Here is a 26,575-nt window from a genome sequence, read left to right on the forward strand (position 1 = left end):
AGAGCAGAGGAGCCAGGAGATAGCATGCAAAGAAGAGAAATCATCTGGCATCCCATCCAATATTAATATTCCAGATCCTCATAGAGAAAGGAAGCAAGAGAGAAGAGAATGGATCAGATTTAAAAAAAACCCACAACAGTTAAATTCACCCCATTGCAGGGCACTGGGAAGAGGCACTCAATGAAGTGGTGCTCTCACGCTCTGCACTGGAGTGAATCTTACCCAGCAAGAACAGAACAGAGCAAGCAAGACGCAGGGGAGAAAAGGGCAGATGTACAAAGGTACTTGGGTGCCTAAAGGTGCTGAAGGGAATTTAGTGCGATTTTCAACAGTGCTTAGGACTATGGAAGTCCAACTTAGAGCCCACCATCATCTTTAGACCTATAAGTAGTTAAGCACCATTAAAAATCTGATCCTAAGAGAGGAGGTTAGAACCAGCGGTTTGAAGGAAAAACATCACAAGGACAGGAAAGTGGACTTCAGAGGAGACAAAAATACAGGATGCACGGTGAGGAGAGGGGGGATGCTTTATTTTTATTCCCAAGGAAAGGAAAAGGGACAGGAGGGGCAGGTGAGAGAACATGCCGAGGTGGGAGAGCAAGCAGCCACCTGAAAAGGAAGAATAAATAGTAAGGACACGGGAAGGAAGTGGGAGCCGACGCTGTATCCCCAACCTAGGAATCCAGGTGGATTCTGGTCTTTTACAAGTTGAGATCGGGGTGTTCAGCCTCAGGGCCGCGGAGCCACGGCGTCTGGCCCATGGTGGTGAGTTGGGACACGAACCCGCCCCAGCCAAATCCCAACCCCAGCCTCGTCCCCTGCAATCCCAGCCGTAACCACGCCCCTTTCCCGGGCCAAGTCACACCCGGCGGCTGGCGGCTGGCGGCTGGGCTGTCCCGCGCCCCCTCCACGTGGCCGGGGGTGCCCCCCCGCGCCAGCCCCGGTGCCGGCTCGGGCCCACGGGCAGGATCCGGCCGCCCTGGCTCGCAGCACTGAAGTGCATTTCATTTTGCAGTGCGCTTCCCGGGCAGGTAACCGGGGGGTCGCGGGAGGAGAGGCGGGGTCGGGGCGCGGAGATGCCAGCCCCCCTACGTGCGAGCGGGCAGCTCCGCCGCAGCTCAGAGCCGGGAAAGAGGAAGAAGAGAAGCGGGAGGCGCTGCCCTTCCCTGCAGGCAGCCCCGCGGCAGCTGCAGCGCGGGGGGGACGCGGCTCGCGGGACGGGACGGGCCCGCTCGGTCCCCCGCGCCCGGGCACACGCTCTTACCCCGGTGCAAGAGCCCCCTGCTCCGTCCCGCGCCTCCTGGGGCAGCGGACACCCGGTCGGCCCGGCCGCCGCGTCAGAGGGACGGGGCCGCCTCCCCGCGCGGCGCAGGGACACGCGGGGGTGCAGGTGGGCGGCCGGGGCCGCTCCCGCCCGGCCGCCACCGCGTCACGGGCCCCCGCCCGGCGCAGGGAGCAGCTTGCACTACTCCCGCGCCCGCCGGCACGCGAAGCCGCCGCCGCCCTAAGTGCCCGGGGCCCCAGCGCCATGCGGTCCTGCACGGCGAGCGGCCCCGGGGTCCGCGGAGGGACGAGCGAGGCGGGGCGGGCCGGGGCCGGGGCGATCCGGGAAGCGGGGCGGGGGAGCTGGCGCTGGGAAACTCCTGGCCCGGGACAGGAGCCGGGGCTGTGCCCAGCTGCCTCCGCGGGCCTGCGAGCCTGAGGCAGGGGCGCCTCCCCTGCGCGGAAAGTTTGTGCGAGCGGGGCAGGGGCACTCAGAAAAGTGCCCCCAAGGCGCAGAGACCCACCCGCCCCAGCCCTGCCTGCGGCACTGTAGCTGCCCCTCTGGAGAAGGTGCCCGGAGAAGCTTGGGGGCCACCCATCCTGCTTCCTTCCCTGCTCAGGCACACGCGTGTCCTGGGAGAGGAGCACAGGCAGCTGTGTTACCGGACAGCCGCACAGGACAGCCCCCGGACCCCCAGGGACCCCAGATGGGGCACTGCAGCTAGCCCTGCCTTTCACACCCTGCCTGTCCTCCACCACAGGGAAGTGGGTGTGGGGAGAGGCATGAGCAGCATGAGTCAGGCTGCCACAACAGTCCTCCACAAGGGGACAAGGCCCCCAAAGCAGGCGCTCCATTGCATCAGGTCTGACTCAGGCGGGTGGAGGCGGTTGTCGTTATAGCTGCTCATGTGGAGGAGCCTGAAGAAGTATGGTGACAACCCACCACACTTCCTTCCTCACCTAGGCCCCTGTGCACCCACAGGCACACGGTCCCCAGAGAGAGGAGTTCACCATAGACAGCTGCATGGGGCAGGCCTGGGACTTCGGGAGATGGAGGTGGTTGTCACTGTAGGTGCTCATCTGGGGAAGGTGCTCACACTGCTGCCTCGGGTAGTTTGTGGGAATGGGATTACGCCTTTGCCTTTTACTTCTTCACTGTACCTCAGCTCCAGCAAGTGTCATTTAGTATAATAAAGGCAACCAGGAATCCATAGAGGAAAGGAGATCCTTCCCATTCAAATTAAAATCGCTCTTCCCAGCTTATTCCAGTCTTTTACCCCTGTTTTCATCACACTGACTTAACTGAAGTTACCCCTGTCTCACACAGGATAAAGGAAGAGGAGAGGAACTGCTGAATCCAAAGCTTTAGGTTTTATCCTGCTTAATAAGTGAAATATAGCAATAATTTTCCTCTGAGTTGGAGATTCAATGCTGTTTTCAGTAGTGTATTGCTGGAGATTCCTAAAGGAGTATCAGACACTTTTTTCTAATTAACGTGAGAGGATTTTATGGCTTAGAAAATGAAGATGCTTGGTGAATAGTTTTACTAGTAGGATATTATGGCTGTATAGAGTCATTCACCTCACTTTCTAGATATTCTGCCAACACCTGTGTTATGACCTGCAGTCTGTGTACCCTGGTGCTACAGCCCCTGGCCTGTTAATCATGGCAATTTTGCATGTGGTTTTGTAACAAGAGCTACAGTTACTATGTACATAGTTACATAGTACATAGTTACTAACTAGTTAGTAGTTACCTTCCTGGGTTATTTTTATTGGCTTGCCATTAGAGTGAACCTCTCCAACAGTGAAAGGGTATTTTTTCATCTATAGCAGTGCCTAGTGATGTTGATTCTTGTTAAACTCAAGAACAGTTTTCCTAGAAGGGTTTTCTGTCAGGTATCAGTTTATTAAACAGAAAAAATTCCCTTGAAAAGAAGAGTTAATAAGTGCAACTGCTCCTTTCTGTACTGTGGGCCTGATGATGACCTATTCCACAAAGAAGTTAATGGGTGGAGTCTTAAGGAGGAGAACTAAGACCTTTCTCACAATACAGTGGGTCCTTACCTTGCATAAATTGGTAGTTCCCACTGAATTCATTCCAGTTACCACAGTTTACCTCAGTGGAGAATCTGGTCCACTGAATTCTTCCTAAACTGATCCAGGGGCTGGAGTTGGGCTTTCTGCAGAACAGATGATATGCTAAGGTATCTGGGGCTCAGGCTCTTTGTGCACTGGCCCTGAGCTCTCATCCTGCTCTTCTGGTCCATAAGCAACTCTAAAATTTTAGGTAATGTGGTGGCTTTACTGGAACCATGGGACATTTATACACATGCTCCAGAGGTGGGGAGGGGGACCTTTAATTAGAGTGGCTCTGAGACCTGCTCTGATTGAAGTGTCTGGAGCGTCACGTGTATCAGCGTCCTGCACTGAAAAATGGTAGCGGCAGCACTTTAAAGCTAATTGAACAAGCTTTAGTTAAAGTGCCCCTGCCTCCATTTTTCCGTGCAGGGATGCTGATGCATATGACACTGGAGTCAGCTGGAGCATGGTAATTCCCACACTCCAGCACAGTAGATTAATCAAGTCTGCTCCAATGTGCTGTAATTACAGTATGTTGGGGCAGCCTTGCTGCACATGTGTAGGTGTCCATGGTTTCTGGCCTTTCTTTGTTAGTGGTTCCCGGTGCCTTGTATGAATGAGGATTCCAGAACACAGGGCACTGCTACACAAACATTAAGGTGCTTTTCCTAATGCATGTTAAATTTAGTACCTCCAATGTGAGGTACTAAACAAATGCGTATTAGGCTGCCTTAATGCACAGTAATGAGTGTACATGGTTTTTAAGAGATGCTTAATGTGCAGTAGCCTATTTTATAGCACATTAGCGTAATAGCACATTTTTTATATGATGCTTTAATGCACAGTAAAATAGGCTACTGTGCACTAAAGTGCATGTGTAGATGCACCCACAGAGAGGGACTTCAGAAAAATTAATCTGACTTCAAGCTTTGTTGGCTGGTTTGCAGATTCTGTCGTGTGATGATATGTGCCTACCCCTTCCCCATTTGAGGATCCCTGACCTTTTAGAAGGTGAGAAGAGGAGAGAAAAAGTGGTTCCTTTTGATCTGGGAGCATAATTAAGCCTCTTTTCCTTGGAGAAAGAGTGAACCGGAAATTAGAGATGAAAAATTTTAAGCACTGATTATTTAAAAAAATATGTGGAGAATATTTATAATATATATTTGAGTGACTTAATAATTAATTCTGATTGGAAAGCAATGGGAATTAGGCTCTGAAGCAAGTTACATGCTTTTGAATATTTGACCAATGACCTGCTGGGCACCATATAAAAAAATACCAAGACCAGCCTTGCTGCAAGGAATTTATCATCTAAAAATAGATATTAAAAGTAAGTAACTGGGATAGTCAGCTAACTTAGAATAGGCTTAGCCTCACTGTACACAGGAGACCTGCTCCTGAATCAGGACTCCATTGTGTTGGATATACTGTATCTTGTATGGCTTTGCAGAAGCTTCATTACCTTACTAGGCATGCCAATGCCTCTGAGGTTGAAATGTTTTCATTTTTACATAAAAATCCACATGTTAAAAACTGCACAGCTGAGCAGAATCTGCCTTAGCTTGTACTAGGGACTGATTTGAAGTAAAAAAGGCCAAGTTTTCTTCTGACTTAAATTTCATACTGGTGGAACTTCATGCAAGTGAATTACTCTGCTTTGTACACGTGCATTTGAAAAGAAGGGATTTGGGCCCAGTGTTGTTTTTCAAGTTTGCTACATTGTGGTGCACCAGTTCAGTAACACCAGGAGTAGATATGGTTATAGATTATGGAAGGTAACAAGAAAATGAGTGACACTGCATATCATGAGCCAGCTTATTGTGCTAAGTATCACACAGCATATTTGAACAATAAGGCTCAGATAATTTTTCAGATTCCAAATGTTCTTTTTGAACATTTTCCTCGTAGCAAGAGAAAATCTGGGTAGATGTCAAAATTAGGTCATTAGAACAGGGGTGATTAACTCATGTACAGAGGCTTCTTGTGCCACTTGTTTTTGTGGCACATGGCAAATCAGGGAAAGGCAGGCATTGCAACAGCAGAATGGACAGGAAGCACAACTGCAGACTGGGTGGGAAGCACAAGGAAGGGAGCAGAAAGCAGAGCAGCAGATCAGGCAAGGACAGGGAATCTGAGTGGCACTTGAGGAAGCCATGGGGCTTAATTTGTGGCACACCTGCCAAATAAAGTTGTCCCTCACTAACTTAGAAGATGCTACTAGTTAAAGGGAGCAGGCAATTTCATACTACTTGTGCCAAGATTGGATAGCAGAGGATTTTCTACACTGAAATCCTGAAACAAAGCTATTTAAATTACAAACAAAATATAAGTCAATAGAATAAGGAGATAGGCTTATTGCTCAAAACTTCCAGGTCTACTTTACTTTTTAATTAATATCTTTAATCCTTTTTTCATCATTGCAGGCAGGAATGTTCCCTCTGCTCTTCACATATGCATGCTTTCATACTCGATTGAAACACAGTTAAAGTAGATACTTCTTCTTGGAGCTCTGCATTGTGGGCACCAAGGGGATGAGGAGAAGAACTGCCCTTATGCAACCAGTCAGTCCATTACAGTTTTGTGACATTTCTCCAGCAAAACATTCTAGAGCACATTGCAGAGGAAAGAAGATGAGACAGATTCCCAAAGGTAGGTCTAGATGCATAAGCAATGCTACTATTTCAACAATTAGAGCCTAGCGTGGTGAGGGTTCTAATGCATGAGGATTAATTGACTTAAGGGATCTCATCCTCAGCTATAGTTCAGACAAGGAAGTCCATAAGGAATGCAGTAGTAATGTGCAGAGCTGTGTTTAGTTGTATTAGTCTGAAGTCAGGCAATAATAATGTGAGGTGCTTTACGTTGACAGTAAACTTACTGCAGCTTTGATAAAGTGCAGTGCAAGCCTTCCCGGCTTCCCATTCTGCTTAGCAGAAAACTTTCATCCTCTCTTTCTGATGCCCTCTGCAGATAGTTAGTTTTGACTACATTTATTCATGTATCAGGTTTATGTACTAACCTTCCCACATTGGCTTGATTCATACCTTTTGTGATGTTTTGAATTCTGCAACGTTAAGTCCCAGTGCCACCTCTGAACAAGCTACCTGACCCAGCTGAGTTCCAGCTGGCTACTGCGCAGCCAGCTTGATTGGCTCTGGCTCCTCACCTAAGCAACTGTCCTAGCAGCTGATCTCTGCTGCATAACACAATGTGCTTCCATCCTATGTATCAGCTTGTTTCCCCACATTTGCCCTGATTCTTTGCTCCTGAGTCTGGCTTCTGACTCTAACTTGCTTTCTGGCTTCTCATCTCTGGTTCATTAGCCTTGGCAAGGCATCCTATTTTTACTGACCTCTAGTACTGAGCACTAGCCTGGTATCTCATACTTGACTCCTTCACTTAAGTCTTGCTTGGGGTCCAATTACCAATCATTGTTCATGACTTTACCATTTCTTGACAAAGCCAACAGAAGACAGAGGTGCTTGAAAGCCAGATTATGTTTCATTAAGAGTCCAAATATGGGTTTAGATACTTAATTTTTAATCAATGAGAGTGGATAATTTTGCCCATTAACTAGCTTTTCACTTATCTTTAGGGCTTTGACATATTTGCCTGCTCCTACTGGGTTCTGAACCCCCCACCTTGCACAACATAGTGGTTTAGGATGGACAAAGGGAAAAGGATTACCTGTAGAATCTTGGGCATTGCAGCTAATGATCAAACAGGTAGTCAGGGCTCCTTGAATTTGCTGGAGAACTTAGATGCCCAGTGGTTAGTATAACCACAGAAGACCTAAAGTCATTCCCACAGACTTCCTGGCTGATTTTGCACAAGTCACTTAAGTTTCTTTGTGCTCCAGTTCCTCCATCTAAAAAATGGGAATAAAACTGCCTTCCTATTTTACTGGGGTGCTATACAGATAAAAACATTAAAATTGTCAGAAGCATAGAAATTTAAGCCATTTAAGTATGTAAGATGGCTGGAAAAGAGCAGTCTGCAAGTTTTAAAGAACATGTAGACAAGTATAACTGTTAAATATGGGCACATGTTGGAAAAGGCAAATAAATATGTGCATTGCAAGTCAGATATGGTACTGTCTTTAGTGACAGAGACAGAGGTAGCTGGCTCCGCTAGTCTGAAGTCAGGCAGAAACCAGGACGAGCTTGCATCTTATAGACTAAGTCATTCAGGCAGAAGGAGCACTGGCAGTGCTGGACCAAGTCAGTTAGGACCACAGCAGGAGCTGAAGTTAATTGGGGGTGGGATGCAGTGGGCTTCCGACTATAGGGAGGGCAGGCAGTAGGACAGAGGGCAGGTTGCATGGTCTCCCCCATTCAATGCCCATGCCTACTGCACAGTTTCCCTTGTGCTTCCCCTGCTGTAAGCTCCCCCCACTTCAGGAGTCAACCTGGCTTGGACCCAGTGGTGGCTCAGCTCCAGCTATGGCTCTAAGGCCAGGGCCAACACCAGAAGTACTTGAATCCAAGATAAGGGTTTTTTTCTTCCACGGTGCTTTGGGGAAAAATCTTGTCTTAGATGCAAGTAAATACAGTAATTATTGATTTAGATTTAGCACCATTAATAATACTCCTATGGAACTATTACATTAAACTTTCAATGACAATAGCAACCCAGCTGCAGCAAATATTAACATGCAAATAAATTGATTCCACCAGCAGCAGCATTGCATTATCAAGTAGACATAAAAGCTTCTCTCAGTTTCAGTTCCCTCCATCAACCAATTAAAGAGAAAAATGGAAAACCATATCACCAACTCCTTCCCTCCAGTCCTTCCTATGAACATATTCTCATCTCCCCAAGTCCTATCAAATAGCTTGACTTACATGGAGCAGAAAGAAAAAAACCCAATCCTGACCAAGTTTGCACTGTTTGGGGAGTAGGTTTGTACTGAGCAACTCAAGGTTAAAACAGGGGAAAAAAGTAAGAAAGGTACTTTTTCTTTCCTGGGGGGATTAGGCATAGTTGTTTACATTTTAAAAGATAAATAGATTTGCATTACATAATTAGATTGTAATAGTAGCAAAGTGTGCTAGGCATTTTCTAAACAAATTGTTGCCATTGTCATTGCTGCAGTTAGATTCAGTTCAAGTGTCTACTTTTTTCCTCAACTTCTGACCCTATCTCTTCACAGAAAAAGGGGCAGTTGACTCACGTCACACCAGTTCTTCCAGTTCATTCATAGAAGGGCTTCTAGATGGGAGGAAAAATGATGTGTTGGCAGGGGGCAGTTTTTTCTTTTGAGACAGAACCCACACAGTCAATTTCTCCTCCTTTCCCAATGGACATGGCAGTTGGGTCTCATATATTCATTGACTTTTCAAAGGCAAAGTTAAAGCTGCATGGCACCACATTCATATCATAAAAGAGAGACATATGCATTTCTGGTACAGCAGAGAGGGGAGACTTTGGCCTTACCAGTGGCTCAGGTTTTCCAAGAGTTAAAGCTTCTGCAGTAGCCAGCAGTCCAAGCTGCTCCCTGCTGGCCAGAATAACCACTCTGAATAAAATACTACTCTGGATGTGCAGATAGAGAGGATTTCAAATAGGAGTTCCAGCAACCAGCTGTCAATCTGGCATGGCACCAAAAAACCAGTTACATCATCCATATGCACAGCTGCCAAGTGCAATGAGACTTCCGCACTGCTGGTAACAAACATGCAGTAAACCAGAAGTAATGTAGATCGTACATGAAGGAGGTAGTTCCTGGATTTTGCTTTTCTCATTCTACACCCTCTGAATTCAAGTTCTGGTTTGTGCAGGATGGAAGGCAAGAAAACAATTGCTAGAGCATTAATGTGTATGTATATGTCATGTTGTTCTTACAAATTAGGGTTATATTATTTAGCTCTATTTATATTGCAAACTGTTGCTTTGCAAGCTTCCCTACATTGCTCTACCATTGCACCTCAACACTGATCCCAGGTGCTCCCAATATTCTGTGCGTGGGCCTCCTTTCCTTTTGCACAGGTGGTTCCTAATCCATGTGATGTGAACAACCCCCCGCCAGAAGTTAGCAGACAGGATCAGAACAAACCTGCCTGGACTTTCACTAAGTGTTTTCTCTGGTTACTGTCTCCTTGTGGGCTTTTGGGTATGATGACTAAACATCCTGAATGTACAACCCAAATGTCAAAAAAGCTGGTTACTTAAAAAATTAGATTGAATAGTTTTGCTCTTACTTTAAATCAACACTTCAGAAACTAGCCATTTCCCATTTGGGGAAACTGATTTTTTTTTCTAAAGTTTTGAATAGCCACATATGAGTTCTCTGCCAAGGAGAAGGGAAGGCTTCTCAAAGGAATAGCTCACTAATCGAAGGAAGGAACAAATTTGTAGTTGATAGCTGTTTTCTGGCTGAGAACAATCACCATCACTTCCTCCTCCTCTTCTGGCCTGTGCTTCTGATATGACCTACTTCTCCCCATTGCTATCTCAGGAATCAGGAGGAAGTGCTTGCTTGTGTGGGAAGCAGATAAGAATGAGCGTTAAGCCGAAGAAGAGGTGGAAGGCAGTAGCATGTTCTTGTATAAAGTGAAGATAGCTACGCCCTGTTGGCATGTGACAAGGTCATTAGCACTCCTCGGAGTTTCACAAGGAGCCTGGGGTTTGCAGTTACTTTGTATATTTGCAGAGTACAGGGCAGTAATAGTCATAGTGTCAGGGCAGTAGTAAAACATTGCTTTCTCAGCAACCCAAACTTTCCATAAGTCACTGTAAGTTTACTTTCAGTAAAATGAAATCATGACTATGTCCAAGTCTTCAAAAAGTAACTCATCACATCTCAAGCCAATAGCTAGTATTTGCTCTTCTCCTTTAGTTATTTAAATCCATAAACTTGTCTAGTTTCTTTTGAAGCTCAGTTTAACTCTTTCTAGTAGCACAGCCCTGAGTGGAGCTGTGATAGCTGCTATATTATTGATGCAAAGCCCTTCTGTTTTTGAGTAGTGCTGCAAGATGCTTACAGTGTTGAGTCCTCTGAATTGGATCTTTAGCCAACCTCAAGAATTTCAAGCTTGAGTCTCAACCATGACTTCTGTATACCAAGTGTATACCAGGAGCAGCAGGTTAATGGTTCAGTGTTTCACTGATGTAGTTAAACCGATTAAATATGTATGTACACATTATGTTAGTTAAAAGCTGGCTTCCCTTGCTTTTGTTTTCCCCTGTCAAATGAGAGAAAACTTTGAATTTTATATAGGTTGGTTCAACTTTATTTGGATCAGTTCTTACCCAACATTGGCTATTACAGGAATATAATACAGAAGAGTTGCAATGTACAGCAAAAATAGGCCATGATTTAGGACAAATGTGATAAAAATGGTGTATCCAATTAAAATGGCCAGGGGAATTTTAAGCAGAAATTGTTCATCTGGATAACTCTCACTGTTTAAAAAAAAAAAGAGTATAAAATGGCAAACTTAGCAAAATGTTTCCACCTGAACACTGAAAAATTCAGTAACACTATATTTTTTCTCAAAATCATTTTGGGCTTCCCAAATTGTTTTGTTAAAACACACACATCTAGAACAGTTGGTTTGGACACTTTTAAAAAACATTATTTTCTACTCAAATGAGTTATTTGGCAGTTTCCTTTGGTTTTATAGAAATAAAAAAATCCTTTAAAGAAGCATGAGTATAACATGGAAGGTTTTGTTCCATGTGACCTGTACCAAAGTTTTCTTTCAGTTTTTTCAGAATTGCCAGTGTATGGAAAAAAACAGTTACTCTGGGAGCGGGACCTTCATTAGCCTCCAGAAGTCAAGATATTGGCTGTAGATTTTCCATGAATGGACTGTACCTGATGTTAGCAGTATACCTGTCTCTTCCTGTCTAACTCTTTCCAGGGCTACCTACATCCTATATTTATTTTGCCTTTTTTTCCCAAACCATTGGCTCTGCATTCTTAAGATTTGCTGTCAGACAGAATGACTGCAGTTCATGTCTGTGAGCTACAGATGAACTCTTGGACTTCATAGCTTTCAGTTAGACATGCTGCATTCAATTCACTTTCAGTTAAACCTGTGAAACCCAGTTGCATAATTTGGCTCCCCTTCTCCCAGTGCATATCAGCTTTTCTTAATTTGTATTTGGAAGGACCTCAAATACTGTTTGTGGTCTGAAAAGTGAAAGCCCTCACTTTTCCATATAAATATTCTTTATTTCATTGGTGTCCAATCTTTCCAGCCTGGTGTCAGAACATAGCCTTTCAAAGAGGTCAAGAAACCTCTGCCTATACTTGCGGAAATCTTCCTTGGGCCAGTCTTTTCACTCAGGAGCAGCACAGGAAGGACAATAACTGATTAGAGCCCTACTACATCCTAGTGATATCCTTGCTTCAGGGGAAACATTTCAAGGTACCAGGAAATGTTGGGGGACAGGATTGAATCAATCGCTTCCATTTAGAAATTACAGCAACTCTGGGAACACACCTGTGAATTTCTAGACAAATACACATTTTTCTCATTTCACATTTTCAGAGAAACAGTCTTCTCCAAGAGCTATGGTTTAGTGCCTTGAGAGCCACAAATTGGACACCCTGGCCTTTAGACAGCTCTGATAAGATGCAGATATGCATGTGTCATACAAAACATTGCCCTGAATTTGATTATTCTATAGAATTTGTACTATGATGTCAATAAGTCTGGTAGCTCTTGCAAATGGCAACTTGAGGAAGCAAAAATGCAAACACAGCTATTAACATAATTATTCACACTCTTCAGATGTGGAAGGAGAGAAGTCAACTAGGTCTGTTAAGGGCTAGTGCTGAGCACCTCTTAGAAGAAGGGGGGCTGTCCCCTAGGATGTGTGGATCAGGTGAGATCTATATAGACCTGGGAGGAATCTACACAAAGGAACTATGCCTCCCTGCTGGATAATGGGGAAATGCCCTCCTTCTGGTTCTTAACCTTTAAAAATCTTACCCATTGTTACACACATAATTTCATTTAAAGCCTCATTTAAAGGAAAGGGTCAGAAGGTAGTGGTTTGCTAGCAAGGAGGGCAGTCATAGGAAAAATGACTGTAGGCTCAGGTTGCTAAAAGGGATGATGAATTTATATAGCCTTCACTCTCTAAACTCCTTGCAGCAGCAGAGCTCTGGATCAAGGAAGGGTCTTCCACGGTGGAAAGAGGAGGGAGGATGGTGCTCTGATACTGACTCTGAGCAGAAGGGAGAGATTAGAGTGCAGAGAATCTCTTTGAAAGATCATGGAGGATCATTTCCCTGACGTAACCTGTGTGACCACCACAAAAACATACTTGGAGAAGTTTGCGCAGCTGACTGAATTGGGCACATTGTGCTATATTTGAAGAACTGTGATTCAGGTGAGTTTTTGTTTTGTTTATGCTTTCATTTAGCACTCTTCAAGAGAACCCCAAGGACAGATTTCTGTTGACATTGTGCTGTGCTTTTTCTTTGTTTTGACCAGCCAGTAAGTTAGTACTCTGGGTGAGAGACATTGTATCTCTCAGTGGGGTTTCAACACTTTATTGCTTTGTTAATCTTAGTAAAATAGTCCTGGTGAGTCAGGTAGATGTCATTACCTAGGTAAACGTCTAATCGTTTTTTGAATCTTGAACTCCTGGCCTCTGTGATACCTTATGAGACAATCTTGTGTAAGAAGTGTTTCCCTTAGGCAATCTGATAGTTGAGGCTAATCAGGTTCTTTGAATGAAACTTGTTTTTGTATTGTGGGGAAAGGCAAATAGGAACACCCAATTTATATTCTCAGAACCAGGCATTACTTTGCCTACTGTTAGCAAGTCTCCTCTCTAACTTAGACAACCTTAATTTAGAAGCTGAACAGCCTGTGAAGAATAGTGAAGGATACAAGATGCAATAAGCCTCTAGAGTGCCTTGTAGGTAAACTTTGCAGGACCCAAACAACTGAGTCTTCATTAAGCAGGCAGGATAGTAATGTCTTTCCTCTCTTCCTCCTATAGGAATACTACATAAGAAAAAGAAACTTTGGCCCTGCACACACAATAGCATCTATGGGAAATTGTTCTCAACTAGAGGGAAAATGTAAACATCTAGAATAAGTTTTTAATAGCAGCCAGAGTTTGCATTAGATAAACAGATGGAGAATTTCTACTCTTCATAGGTTTTTTACAGTCTAAATTACTGTAATGTCTGAGCACTTCCCAGTAGGTGACATAACTGACATCTGTCATATGTGGTTCACTCTCTCTCTCTCTCTCTCTCTCTCATCCTCTTGCTGCAGAGAGACTTGTAGGGGCAATGGAGTATTGTGTTTCAGTTGGATTATTTATTTTAAATGTGCATATTGCTGTTTATGAAGGGCAGGCAGTAATAGAAATACCCCTTGTACTTGGAGCAGAAGGTGGTGATGGTCCTTACGCCCTGTGGAAATTCATTTTACCATCCTTAAGGAAGCCCTGTCCCCTGCAGAGACAAGATTTACTTCTGAGGCAGAGAGCTCTATTATGCTTGAGGAATCAAAATGTTGACCATAGTCTTTAGCTAAAAGCTTTATCCTATAGATATGCTGTGCCTGGGCCATTGAGTGCCTTGAGAATGAGGCCTTGGACTAAATTAAGAGTTCTATAGGAAGCCAAGAGAGCAGGGAAAAGGTTTGATTTACTGTTGTTTTGATGTACTGCAATGTTCTGTTCTAGCTGGAGTTTCATAAAGGGTAGATGATATCGAGCTCAGACACACAGCACTCCTGTAGTCCATGTGAGAAGACAAAGGCATGTATATCAGAGGCCATTGTACCACCTTAGTAGATGATATAGTTTCTTCTAGTCAAAGTGGTATAAATCATTATCTGGGAATGATTAGCTACTAATGTGAGTGTAGTGGCCCTACCTACTGAGTTGACCTGTTGTGAGTGCATACCATCATTCAAAGAAGATTTAATCTTGGCTGCAAGTTCTTCAAAGTGCTTTTCTCTGCCTTTCAGGCATAACCTCCTTTGGACCTAACATCCTTGCATGGGCAGCACCAAATCACCTTGGTGGCAGTCTTAGGAGAAGGATCAATGGAACTGTGTGATATCTGTGTGTTCATAGATCATAGAGAAGTAGGGCTGGAAGGGACCTCCAGAGGTCATCTAGCCTTAACTTTCTGTATGAGGCAGAATCATTCCCATCCAAACCATCCTATAAAAATCTATTGACTAACCTATTAGCAAAACTACACAGCTAACCCTGACAAATCCACAAGACATAACACCCTAACCTACCACAAGTAAAACACTGTTGCTGACAATTGAGTCCATATAATTTTCCAGGTTTACCTAGTGGCTACATTTAGATATGGCACAGGACTGGAGAAAGAATTGATCCTGAGGGACTCTATAAGAGCAGGGTTGAGTGATAGAGGCAGAGTTTCCATTACTATTCTTGGATGTCTCTCGTCCCTTGCCACCCTCTTCCCCATGAAGGACTTAAATCACTTGAGCGTATAACCTTGGATCCTGCCACCTGGATCCAGCTCTGTGTTGACATCATCTGTACTGAATATTACAGACACATTCAGGAGGATGTGAATGGATGTCTCCCCATTATCTGTTTACAGCAGGAGATTCACCATCAGTGCCATTAAAATGATTTCTCTCCTGTGTACGGGCATGAATTCAGATGGTCACATCTGGGATATTAGCATAAATTGGATGAGCATGGCATTGGCATATCCCTAGGTAGTCTATTAGTTTGCTTGGGAACAAGAGGTTTGCTGTTTGAAGGCGATTGGCTAGAACCAAAGATTTTGAGTGAGTTTCCTCATCATCATAGAAGTAGGGTCAGAAGGGACCTTATAGATCTTCAAGTCCGACTCCCTGCCAGGGCAGGAGGAAAAAGACTTTGGTTAGTTCACTTGAGAGAAGCACTAGTTGCTCATTGTTTCTGAGCATCTAGGAAAATCTTGGGTCAGATGTACTGGTCTTGGATTGAGGCTCCTTTTGAGGAGTGAGCGTATTGGCCCTTGGGCAGGTAGACAGGCTAGGTTAGGGTAGCAGGAACCATGTCATAATGTGTGACAGGCCCTCTTACATTCTGTTAAGGAGGAATGGGTCTGCAGCACTTTCTCTAGGAAGTCTTCTGTCCTGAAGCAGGTTGAAGAAAGGAAGGAACTTGGTGGGCAAAAGAAAAGCTTTGTCTTAGACTTTGTGTGGAGGAGAGCTTGAACACAAGGTAAAGCAAGTCCTGGCTCTGCTTAACAGAGCCACTGGAGACAGAGAGTTCTGGTTTCTCTGTTTTGTTATTAATAAGTCTTGGGCTTGTTCATGAAGTCAAAGAAAAAAAGGCTGTCAATTCTTAGCAAGGACTAAATCTTGCAAATAAGTCTGGCCAGGCTTCCCCTGCTCTACTAGTGTTACTCATGCTCTTGGAACCATTTATCAGTTGAGGCTCACAGGATTCTTTTGACTTAAGCAAGTGCAGCATGCCTGGAGAATGCAACCAAGGAAGCCCTGTGAGACTGATGTGACACTTAAAAATGAATCTCATGAAAAATGAAAACAGCCATGTTACTTAACATGAGTGTAGGAGCATTCTGTAAGTATGTTAGAAATAAGAGGAAGACCAAGGAAAGCATAGGCCCCTTCCTGAATGGGGAAGACAATCTAAAGCAGATAGTGTTGAAGCACTCTTCAAGAGTGTTCACAAGAAAAGGTAGATGGTTAGATGATAAGCACAGGTACAGCAAGGATAGGATAGGAGATTATTAGATTGGAGTAGGGGAAGAACAAGTTAGAGATTACTTAGACAAACTGGATGTTTCTAAATTAGCAGGTGTGAATGAGATTCGTCCTAGACTATGCAAAGAATTGGCTGAAGAAATTGCCCGCTCATTGGCTATTATCTTTGAGAGTTCATGGAAGTCATGTGAGATCCCAGATGACAAGAAGAAGGGCCAATATGGTGGTCATTCTTAAAACAAAAGATCAAGGAGTGCCCGGGTTATTACAGATGGTCAGTCCAAAAGATTATTTTCCATAATCAGCAAGGATTCCATTTCTAAGCACCTAGAGCAGTGGTACTCAAAGTTAGGTCCATGGGCTGGATCTGGCTTGTAGAGCTGAGTCACCTGGCCTGTGGCGCTTCCCATGAATCCAGGAATTTGACATCAGGGAAGCAGCAGCAGTGTTAATTGCCATGGCTGTGTAAGCCTTGTGAATAGGGGGTGCACCAATAGAGATTTTCTGGGCTGATACCAATAGCCAATTTTTGAGGTATTGGCTGATGCAGATCCTATTTCTGATATTCAACATGACAGCTTCTGGCTGGTTAGTCTGTGGTGGAAGGGGCATTAGAGGAGGGGAGGGGGGCAGATCTAGGCCCCTGCTGTGAGAGATGGAGTGAAGCAGGGGCTGGGGCAGGTGCTGCCCAGCCAGGGCGGGGCAGGGGGGAAGGTGTGGGATGAGCCATCCTGGAGGTATGGGGTGTGGCTCCCACTGCTACATGTACCCTGAGGGAGGGAGCTTGTGCCCCCCTGGATCTGCAGGTTGGGTGGGGTGGTCTGGGGCCAGGGGCTGCACCAAGGTCTTCCCAGCAGGGGCTGGGCTGGGCTGGGCTGCGCTTAGGGTGGGCGGCAGTGGCACTCTGATGGGACTTGGGGGGGCTACAGTGAATTTTGGGGTAGCTGCAGACCCTGTAGCCCTCTCCCAGTGCAACCACCACCTGGCCCAGCCCCTGCTGAGAAGAGCCTGGTGCAGCCCTGGCCCCAGCCCGCAGCAGCACCCACCCCAACCTGTGCAGATCTGGGGGCACATGCCCCCCATGTCCTCCCAAGGTGCACACAGTGCCGGGAACCGTCTCCCCCCCCACCCCCGCCAATGAGCCACAGCTCTGTCCTGTGCCCCACCCTGCCCCAGCCCCATTCCCATTCCCTCCCTTGCCACAGGGGCCTTGATCTGCACCCCCATGCCCCTTCCCTTCCCTTCCCCCTCCCCTTCCACCACAACAGATTTTCCAACTTACCAGCTGGATGCAGCTCTCTAAGCTGCTGGGCTGTGCTCCTGGCTCCGTGCATGCTGTGGCTGCATGAATGCATAAGGTATTTATTGGCCACATTATTGGCCACATCAGGCAAAAAAAAGCCAATTTCCAATGTAGTCAATTTTCTTTATATCGGTGCTGATCTGATATTGGACCAATGTATCAGTGCACCTGTAAATATTAACATTGTCACTGCTCCCCAGTTACCAAATTTCTGGACCTATGGAGAGCCCCACAGGCTGGATGACATGTCCCTATATGCTGGATTGGGGTGGCGTGTGGGGGTGGTCCACAACCAGACCCAGTAGGTAGGGTTGGATCTTGCATGTGGGGTCAGTCTGTACACTGGATGTAGCCCATGGACCTGGCCCCACACACTAGATCCATCCTATGGACTGGCTATGCCTCACTCATCTGATACATGCCAGAAAGGTTGAATACCACTGACCTAGAGGATTAAAGGGTGGCAAGTAACAGCCAATATAGTTATGTTTAGCTAATGTGATTCTTCTTCTCATATCCTGTTGCCATGTTCAAATTTGGGTCCAGAAATAGGCTTGATCTGTAGTCTTAGTGAGGTCCTCATTGGTGCATGGTTCCCTTATAAATCAGCAGGCCAGCAGATGTTCTGTAGTCTGAAAGTTTCCATCACGTTCACACATGGACTTCGCATTGTTGAAGTATCCCCACAGTTGCATGTTAACTTTAGTGTTACTGACCCCTGTTTGGAGGCGGTTCAAGCTTTTCCATATTGGCCAGTCAAGGTTTGCGCAGGCAGGGATTTGGTAATTTTCTTAACTCCCTCCTGGGTCATCCTTCCTAGTCATGATTGCTACCTTTTTATTCATGGGGTTGTTGGCTTTTTATCCAGTGACTACATAGGAGAGAGGACATTTCTATGATTTTATTTTCTTAGGAGCCTCAATGTGGCCATGTAGTGAGTGCATCTTGCCTTCAGTCTGCTGGGTATGTTCTGTTTTGCTTGCTACTGCTCACTTGATGTCTGGTGGGATAATTCTGTCAAGTAGATAGAGATTATTGACATTTGCTGGTTTAACACATCCAGAAATGCACCTGCAACTCTTGTCCAGCAGTATCTAGCTTCTTTGTATGCACCGATCTTTCCCAAACTAGGCATGTGTGTTCAACTGCTGAATAACAATGTGCAAACACAGTAGTTTATAATGTTGTTGGGTTGGCCTCCCATTTAGAGTTGATGAGCTTCTTTAATATGTTATTCTGGGAATGAACTGTAAACTTCATCTCTCCTACATGTAGCTCATACAAGAGCATTTGGGTCTAATGTCACTCCCAACTAGACAGGGTTTGGGCAGTTGGTGAAGTTATTCCATTCCACATTGAGTTGAGTTGCCTATTAATATCTTAGTTCTGAAGGTGGAGGAGACTAACTTGGGTTTTATTTGGGTTGACATGTAGTTGATCTTAGGTGTAATGGTCCGACAACCCATTGAGCACTGATGCTTAATTTGGGTGGTGGTACACAAATCATCTGCATAAATAAAACTTCTCATGCCTGGGTGAATTGATTGATCATTGGCATAGATGTCAAATAGTATGGGTGCAAGTACACTTCCTTCAGGTAGGCTATTCCTTTGTTTTCACCATTGGCTCCACTTCTTGCATGATTCAACTTCAATTTTTTAGCAAGAATCATGTTATTTATAATAGTAATCTTTTGTCATATATAGTTTTGCAAGCAACTTCCAGTGCTGGAAAGTGTTGTAAGCTGCTGACAAGTCTATGAATACCGCACTAGTGACCATTCCTTTTTTGGAGTAATTTTCAGTGTGCTTCAGGATGTGTAATACTAGACTACTGCATGATTTTCCTGGGTGGAAACCAGCTTGCTTGGGGGTTAAGTGTTCTTCAACAACCAGAAGCAGATGATTTAAGATAAGGCATACATAGATTCTGAAAAGATGAAATAGTAAAGATGTAGGTTTGACGTTCTTTGGATCTGAGGGATCTTTCACCAATTTTTAGGAGTGCTAAAATATATGCTTGCTGACCCTGTTGGACCCTTGTCCTTGATCAGAAGCATTTTATTTATTCTGTACAAATATAGTCAAAGCCAGCAGCTTTGCTCTAAGAGTATTTATTGCAGTTGTTAATTCAGCTGTGGTAAAATGTGTCCCAAAGCCATGAACCTCCTGGTTGTCTTTTTTCTTTTGATTTTGAATGGTGTGTTGTTTATCTGGTAGCTCTTTTTTCAGTGTCTTCAATTAAAATAATTGGGAAGCATTGGATCATGGATGAGGCTCAATTGATATGCTTCTGCTCATGCTTCAACCCGTTCCCCATCTTCACTGGTTATATTGTATCCCCAGTTGACACTATGGCTATTAAAATCACAGGTGATTTTTATGATGGCTAAGGTTTGATGGACTTATCTAGTTAAAGGTTTTTTCAGTGGTTTGTAGACTGATGTGATAAATTCCACAGGTATTGTATCTTATCAGTATTATCATCCGTCATAACTGTTGTGTTGATGATGAGGTGAGGTTTAATGAAGATTTCACTGCCATATTGTTCATGCAGTATCTAAATGACAAACTGCATCCCTGATATCTGGGGGCAGTTATCATTTGTCCCTCAGTGTGTTTCTCGAAGTCATAGTACTTGGCAGTCCCTATCGGCATACAGTTGGGCAATAATTTCTTGTTTAATGGCTGAGAATGCTTCAATATTCGTAGACATTGTTAGTGCCAACCCTAATATGGACCTTTTTATGATGCTTATGATATCTTTGAATACAGCTTTGATTGAGGTGATAGGTGTGTAGCAGAACTTGTAGCTTTGGTCCACACTAACCTGATTTCATTGTCTGACAAGGTGATGGGTTCTGTGAATGGCAGAAAACCAGTGTATAACTGGTTGGCTAATTATACTTGAACAATAGTCAATAGCTCAGTGTCTGGGAGATGGTATTACCCAAACATTTGTTTTTAAGGCACGGTCAGGGTTGAGACATACAAGGAAAGACTGGAGTTCCACTTTGGAGGATAGGATCCAGATTCAAAAAAGGCTTAAAATAAATAGGATGAAATCCAGGAAGTAAGGACAGATGCCAAGTACTGCACTTAGGACGAAACAAGTACACAAATACAAATTGTAATGACTTGCTAGACTGTGTACTGCAAAAAAGGATGTGGGGGTTATAGTGACCATAAGCTGATTATGAGTCAGCTGTGTGATATTGTTGGCTAAAAACAAACAAAAACATAACAGCAATAGTATACTGTGATGTTTTACCAGGAGTGTTGCCATGCAAGACATGGGAAGTTAACCTGGAATAGGGGTGCTCAACCCGTAGCCTGCAGGCCAGATCCAGCCCCCAGTGCCTCGCCATCTGGCCTGTGGGGCTTCCCATGGATATGGCTCTGTGCACTAGATGGAGCATGCAGGGCAGTACAGGGCCCAATTCCAGTGTGCAGGACCAGGTGGATGTGGTGCAGGGCCCCAGGGCCTGATCCTGACATTCAAGGTATTGTGGGGCCCCAGGGCCCGATCCCAGTGAATGGTATCTGATCTGGCTCATGAGCTGGTCCCATACCATTCTTCTTGCCCTTGAGGCCAAAAGGTTGAGCACCACTAACTTAACTTATGGAAGCTCCATCATTGGACATTTTAAAGCAAAGGCTGGACAAAATTGATTGGGGTGCTTTAGATAGGGATGCTCCTGCTTTGAGAAGGATATTGGACTATATGACCCCCCTGACTTTCCTTCCAGCCCAGTTTATATGATTCTGTGTCATGTATGTTTCCCAGCCTCCATCCTCTAGTTGACTCCTAACTGAAGGAGGGCTGGAAATAGGCGGTATAGAGACAGCTACAGTGGCTGTCTGTCATTCTCCAGAAGCCAAACAGTTTATTCAGAAGAATCATCAGCTTTCATTCCAGATGACTGTGAAGTTATATTGCAACTGTCAGCTTGTTCCAAAGGTAGTCTTATCGTGGTCTTACAGCAGTCTCTTAAAATGTAAATGGATAATACTACTTCTGTACAGTTGCCAAAGGCGTGGCACCCCTGATGTTTCCATGTGTATCCTTTGCTGACTGCATTTTCAAACTTTTAGTCTCAATAAGACACATAAACATAAGCTAGCAAAGCTGGCCAGTTTTTTCCATTGCTGCTAAACACACAGCCACACACTACTAAAGAAACCTCCTTTCAGAAAGAGTATGTTGAAGGCTGTTCTATTCATGAGTAGTTCTATTAAGAGGGAAAATACTGTTCCAACTAAAGCTGCACCTGGATGCAGGGTTTGCTCTCCTTTTGATCCAGTAATAGCCATGATGTTCTTCACACCCTGCTGATAAAAGCAGGGACGTATGGGGAAAAAAGGATCATTGTGCTTTTCTTTCATTGCAGTAAAGCTCCAGTTTGAAAGCTGTTATGGAGAGCTGATATTGAATACACTATTGCACAACAGAGACCTCAACTGTGTCTCTGCAGCAAGAGGCCAGAACTGCATCATCCAGAGAGGGATGGAGGAAATAGGAAAGGCACAGTATTATTGCCTACTACTATATCTCTTCAAAGGAGTATGCTGTGCACTGCGTTCCCTCTATAGTTGGCAAGTCCATTGCCCCATCTTAACACCACTCATTTTGAAGCAGTTAGCAGTACCAGCCAGGAGCTGCTTTTACACTTCAAGTTTGGCTGACCCCTGTATAGGATGTAATGGGAGGGGATACTCCTTCCCTTCTCCTTCTCTCTGGTAACACCAGCATGGGTCAGCCTGCAAGCAATGAGAATGTTTGTCTGATTTTTAAAGTAAGTCAGACATTATTTTCACTCTTACAACCCGGAGAACTGGCATACCAGTTTCTCTAGTCAAGGGCAAAAAGGGAATTAACGTGACTAGCAGCAGTGCTGTTAACTCCACACCCAAATGATCCAGGAACAATTTACAGTGGAGTTGATTAGGGCCAGTCTTTGGCATGAGTGACTCAGGGTTCAAATGTATGCCTCTGGGGTTATAGCAAGATGCCTTCCCTGCTCTGGCACCACACTCCAGTTTTCAAAACACCTACTCACCTTCAGTATTCTCAGTGTAGAACATTTTTAGTAATACTTTTAAGTACTGCTAACGCAGTATAAAGTAATACTTTAAATTCACTGTTAACTGAGGGGCCTGAAGAAAAACTAATGGAGAGATCCAATTCTGCTCCTTTTTAATTCAATGGGATTTTAGCTAAGAAGCTAAATGAATGCCCTCTGTCTGCTCTGCCAAGAGAGAGAGATGAAATTTGCCCTTCTGCAATAGCAGGGACTGATGCACCACAAGTGGTAGATGGAAATGACAGAGGGCTAGAAAATGAGCAGTGTGATCCTGACACCATTTCTTGGGCTGAATAGTATCTTACTGTGCAAAACACATCATTGCCTTCCCTGGGCTAATTCAGAGGAAGGAATTACTTCGTACAAATTAGGGTGGCAAAAGTTGGCGTTTAATTAACATCTGCCCATGAATGAACTATTTAGCAACAAATTACGTTGTTACTAACAGTTGTGTTTTAAATATAAGAAAACATTAAAGCATTTATAATACCCTGTCCTGATATGATTGTTTTTAAGTTGTAGCTGGATCAGTGTGCTTTGTGTTTAATGTCCTCCTTTCATGATGAAAATACTATGATACTATTATCTTCCTACAGAATGAAGAGGCGTAAGTGTTCCTGCAAATATCCCACGAGGCTGAAGATCTTAGTTCTGTTTCTAATGGGATGGCTCCTTGCACTGATGAAACTCCTGAATGTTGAAAAGCTCTTATTTCCACACAAAGGCATTTATTTAGTTGAACACTTCTTAAGCACTTCATCTTATGTTAGAAACAGGTATTCCTATCTCAGGAACAGCATCCAATATAAAATAAACTGTTCTTCTATATATGAACAAGAACCCAATGAAATTGGCAAGAGTTTAGAGGTAAGAAAAAAAGAAATAATTGATTTAGAAGACGAAGATATTATAGCAATAACCAGTGACTGTCAGGTATATCGCACTCTAAGAGGATACTACCTAAAGCCTGTTTCACCTGAGGAGGAAAATTTCCCATTAGCTTATTCTTTGGTTGTTCACAAAGAAGCAGTAATGGTTGAAAGGCTCATACATACAATATACAGTCATCAAAATGTTTACTGTATTCATTATGACCAAAAGTCATCTGATAATTTCAAATCTGCTATGGACAATCTAGCTAAGTGCTTCCCCAACATTTTCATAGCATCAAAATTGGAAACAGTAGAATATGCACACATTTCTAGGCTCCAAGCAGATTTTAATTGTTTGTCTGACTTAATGATATCTTCAGTTCCATGGAAGTATGTTATTAATTTGTGTGGTCAAGACTTTCCTCTGAGATCAAATTTTCAGTTGGTCTCTGAATTGAGGAAACTCAATGGAGCAAATATGCTTGAAACCACAAAGCCAAGTAGCAGCAAAAAGGAACGATTTATTTATCATCATGAACTTCATAAAGTGCCTTATGAATACATGCAGATACCTGTAAAAACTAACATTTCTAAGGATCCTCCACCTCCTAATATTGAGGTTTTTGTAGGCAGTGCCTATTTTGTGTTAAGTCGAGCACTTATCCAATTTACCTTTGAGAATTCTCTGGTTAAAGATTTTTTTGAGTGGTCAAAGGACACTTATTCTCCAGATGAACATTTCTGGGCCACTGTTGTACGTATACCTGGAATTCCTGGAGAAATTTCAAGGTCTGCTCAGGATATAACAGACCTCCAAAGCAAGACTCGGCTGGTGAAATGGAACTATCTTGAAGACCATTTGTATCCTCCGTGTACTGGTACCCACCTTCGCAGTGTGTGCATCTATGGAGCTGCAGAGTTAAGATGGCTTCTAAATTCTGGACATTGGTTTGCCAATAAATTTGACTCCAAAGTGGACCCTGTTTTAATAAAATGCTTGGCAGAAAAACTGGCAGAACAACAGAAAGATTGGGTTGATTTGTCTTCTGAAGATTCCTTCATACACAGAAGTTCTGCAGAAGTCCCACAATAGCAGTGTGGGGCACTCTACAGTCAAAAGCGACCTGGGCCTGGAGCGCCTACCACCTTGACCTTGTACAGATGCTAGCCCCAGTGAGAATGCTCACACTGCCTGGGGGGAAATCGACTGCACAAAGTGCAAGGTTATGGAAAGCCATGTCCCAGCTGTTAAATTATTATATGTTATGTCTCTGAAGAATCAATTTATAATATGCCATAATAACACTCTGTCCATTGTAAATTTCAAGGTGATCTTTATAAAGATCAGATACTAAGGGGATGTAATACCATCTGTGGCAATTGAATGCTTTAGATCAAGTTTGCCTGTATAATTCTTATGAAAATTCCAGACTCTTTTGCCACAAGCTTCTCCCCCTCCCCTTTTTAATTCTTGAAACAGAGGAAGGAAGACCTCAGTGTTTGCTAGCTTAAGAAATGGGAATGAAATGCCCAGCTCCAGAACAAAAATGAAATCATGCTGAACTGTTGACCCATGGGGCTTGGTACCGCAAGCCCATAGTTCCCCATCAGTGGCAGATACCAAGGATCTTTGGAACGTGAATGTGTTTGGAGAATATAAAAAAGAGGGATCTTGGTACCTTACCACCCATTCTCTTGTGCATCTGTCTATCTCTGTATTTTTGGTTTCCTCTCTGCTAATGTGCTTTTGTCTTTTTTTCCATTTCTGTAAATGTTGTGATGGTTGATAGAGGCAGGAATACAAATTCTTTGAGGCTTGTATGCACTCGCCTTCCTTCAGAGCATAAAACAAAAAGCAGTGCCAGTAAATGTTTTGTTCTCATTCTGTTCCCATCTCTTCAACTAGAAGCATCCTACTGCAAAATCCAGGCCATGTAGTTCAATGAGACACTCTTTTGAGCTGGTGTGCTAAATATATGTAGGTACGGTAGGTATCGCATGTAATATTCAAATTGGCATTTGGCAGTTTTGTGTTATATTACGATGTAATAAAAAGAATCCGTGACCCCAGAACCAGATCTGGAGCTGAGGAACTTCCACCACAGCTCAAGAGTAGCCTATGCAGAGGTGACTTTGCAATGTCTCTGAGCTGCTCTGATCCTGGACCAGGTCACTGCCACCTTGGGTTATTGTGGCAGCCAGGAATCAAGGGGCATGAGAAGCCCTAGCTGTTCCCTTTGTCTTAGCTGTGCTTTCTACATGGGAGGCCAGGAGACATGATGTAGGGGTGTCCTATGCTGATAGCACTAACCCTGTCATCCCCTTTCACAGAGGGAGTCCTGTGGGGTCTGGATATGCTACCCACCAAGCCTTGTGTTCTTCATTAACAGTGCCCAACATAAGCATGGCTTTTGGCCCAGATGCCCACAGGTATTTAGGCACCTGACTCCTATTCCTAATGATGTCTTTGAGGATCTAGGCTTTTGTGTTTATCAGCATACAAATTGCTGCAATAATAGATCCTGTCTTCTTGTTCCATTTAGAGAATAGGAACAGGACTACCCAAGTTCCCCAATATTCAGGGAAAAGTATTTTGTAAAAGGATGGCGTTAAGTATGTTTATAGTTTCAGTGAGGATTTCAGTCTCATCTTAAGTACTTTGGGGCAGCTGTGGGCTAGTCTCTAGTGGCTTCATAATGTGATTGGAGAGTCAGGAGTCCTGGGCACTGTTTCCAAATCTAACACTAAATTGCTTTGTGGCCTCAGACAAGCCATTTAACTTCTGATTCAACAGACCTATTTATCAAATGGTAAAAGTGATGGTCAACTCCTCTTGTAAAGCACCTTGAGATCAATGAATGAAAAGTATATTGTGGTTAAAATGATAATCTGCACTATCTGCTTTCTATCAAAACTATTTGTGAACTCTTTGAAATGCACAAATCAGGTCTTTCCTTGATGTTGTGTTTTGCAAATAAACAGGGATTTTTTTTAAGTATGTGTTGTTTACTTTGATATTCTACCACATCTCCTTTGGGACTTCTCTTGTTTATCATGACAACAAGGTTTATAGCAGTGGGTCTCAACTTTTTTAGACGCAACACGTCCCTTGGAAAATGCCAAATCTGTGTTTTTGGTTTTTTTTTGACTACAGGAAAAATAATAGAGAAGTTCTTCTGTTGCAGAAAACTCAGAAAGATCACAGGTATGGATTCCCTTTTGAAATCTCTGGATGTATCTTGTGAATCATGTTTTCCAACCTAGCTGTGCTAGCACTGTGTGGCACCCTG

General features: G+C 43.9%; 1 protein-coding gene across 9 annotated transcripts; it reads left to right on the forward strand.

The window, feature by feature from the left end:
• Positions 1-539: 539 nt before the first annotated feature.
• Positions 540-26,280, forward strand: GCNT4 (glucosaminyl (N-acetyl) transferase 4). Of its 9 annotated transcripts, XM_090038089.1 has the most exons (5): positions 865-1,031; positions 4,292-4,355; positions 5,768-5,993; positions 12,452-12,689; positions 23,010-26,280. In XM_090038089.1, the coding sequence occupies exon 5, from the start codon at positions 23,011-23,013 to the stop codon at positions 24,376-24,378; it is 1,368 nt and encodes a 455-aa protein (XP_089894215.1). In that variant the 5' UTR covers positions 865-1,031; positions 4,292-4,355; positions 5,768-5,993; positions 12,452-12,689; position 23,010; the 3' UTR covers positions 24,379-26,280. The 9 variants fall into 9 exon arrangements, 8 of the variants coding, with proteins under 8 accessions (XP_089894222.1, XP_089894216.1, XP_089894215.1 ...); XM_090038090.1 differs by lacking the exons at positions 865-1,031; positions 4,292-4,355 and adding an exon at positions 736-765; XR_016441194.1 differs by lacking the exons at positions 4,292-4,355; positions 23,010-26,280 and adding an exon at positions 21,721-22,966.
• The last annotated feature ends 295 nt before the right edge of the window (positions 26,281-26,575 follow it).

This window comes from Crocodylus siamensis, chromosome 3, assembly GCF_052110815.1.
Source record: "Crocodylus siamensis isolate JL-2025a chromosome 3, ASM5211081v1, whole genome shotgun sequence".
NCBI lineage: Eukaryota > Metazoa > Chordata > Crocodylia > Crocodylidae > Crocodylus > Crocodylus siamensis.

What these genes read in the sequence shown, in the direction of transcription:
- GCNT4 (XM_090038096.1), top strand. Translation starts at nt 23,011, where the DNA reads ATGAAGAGGCGTAAGTGTTCCTGCAAATATCCCACGAGGCTGAAGATC.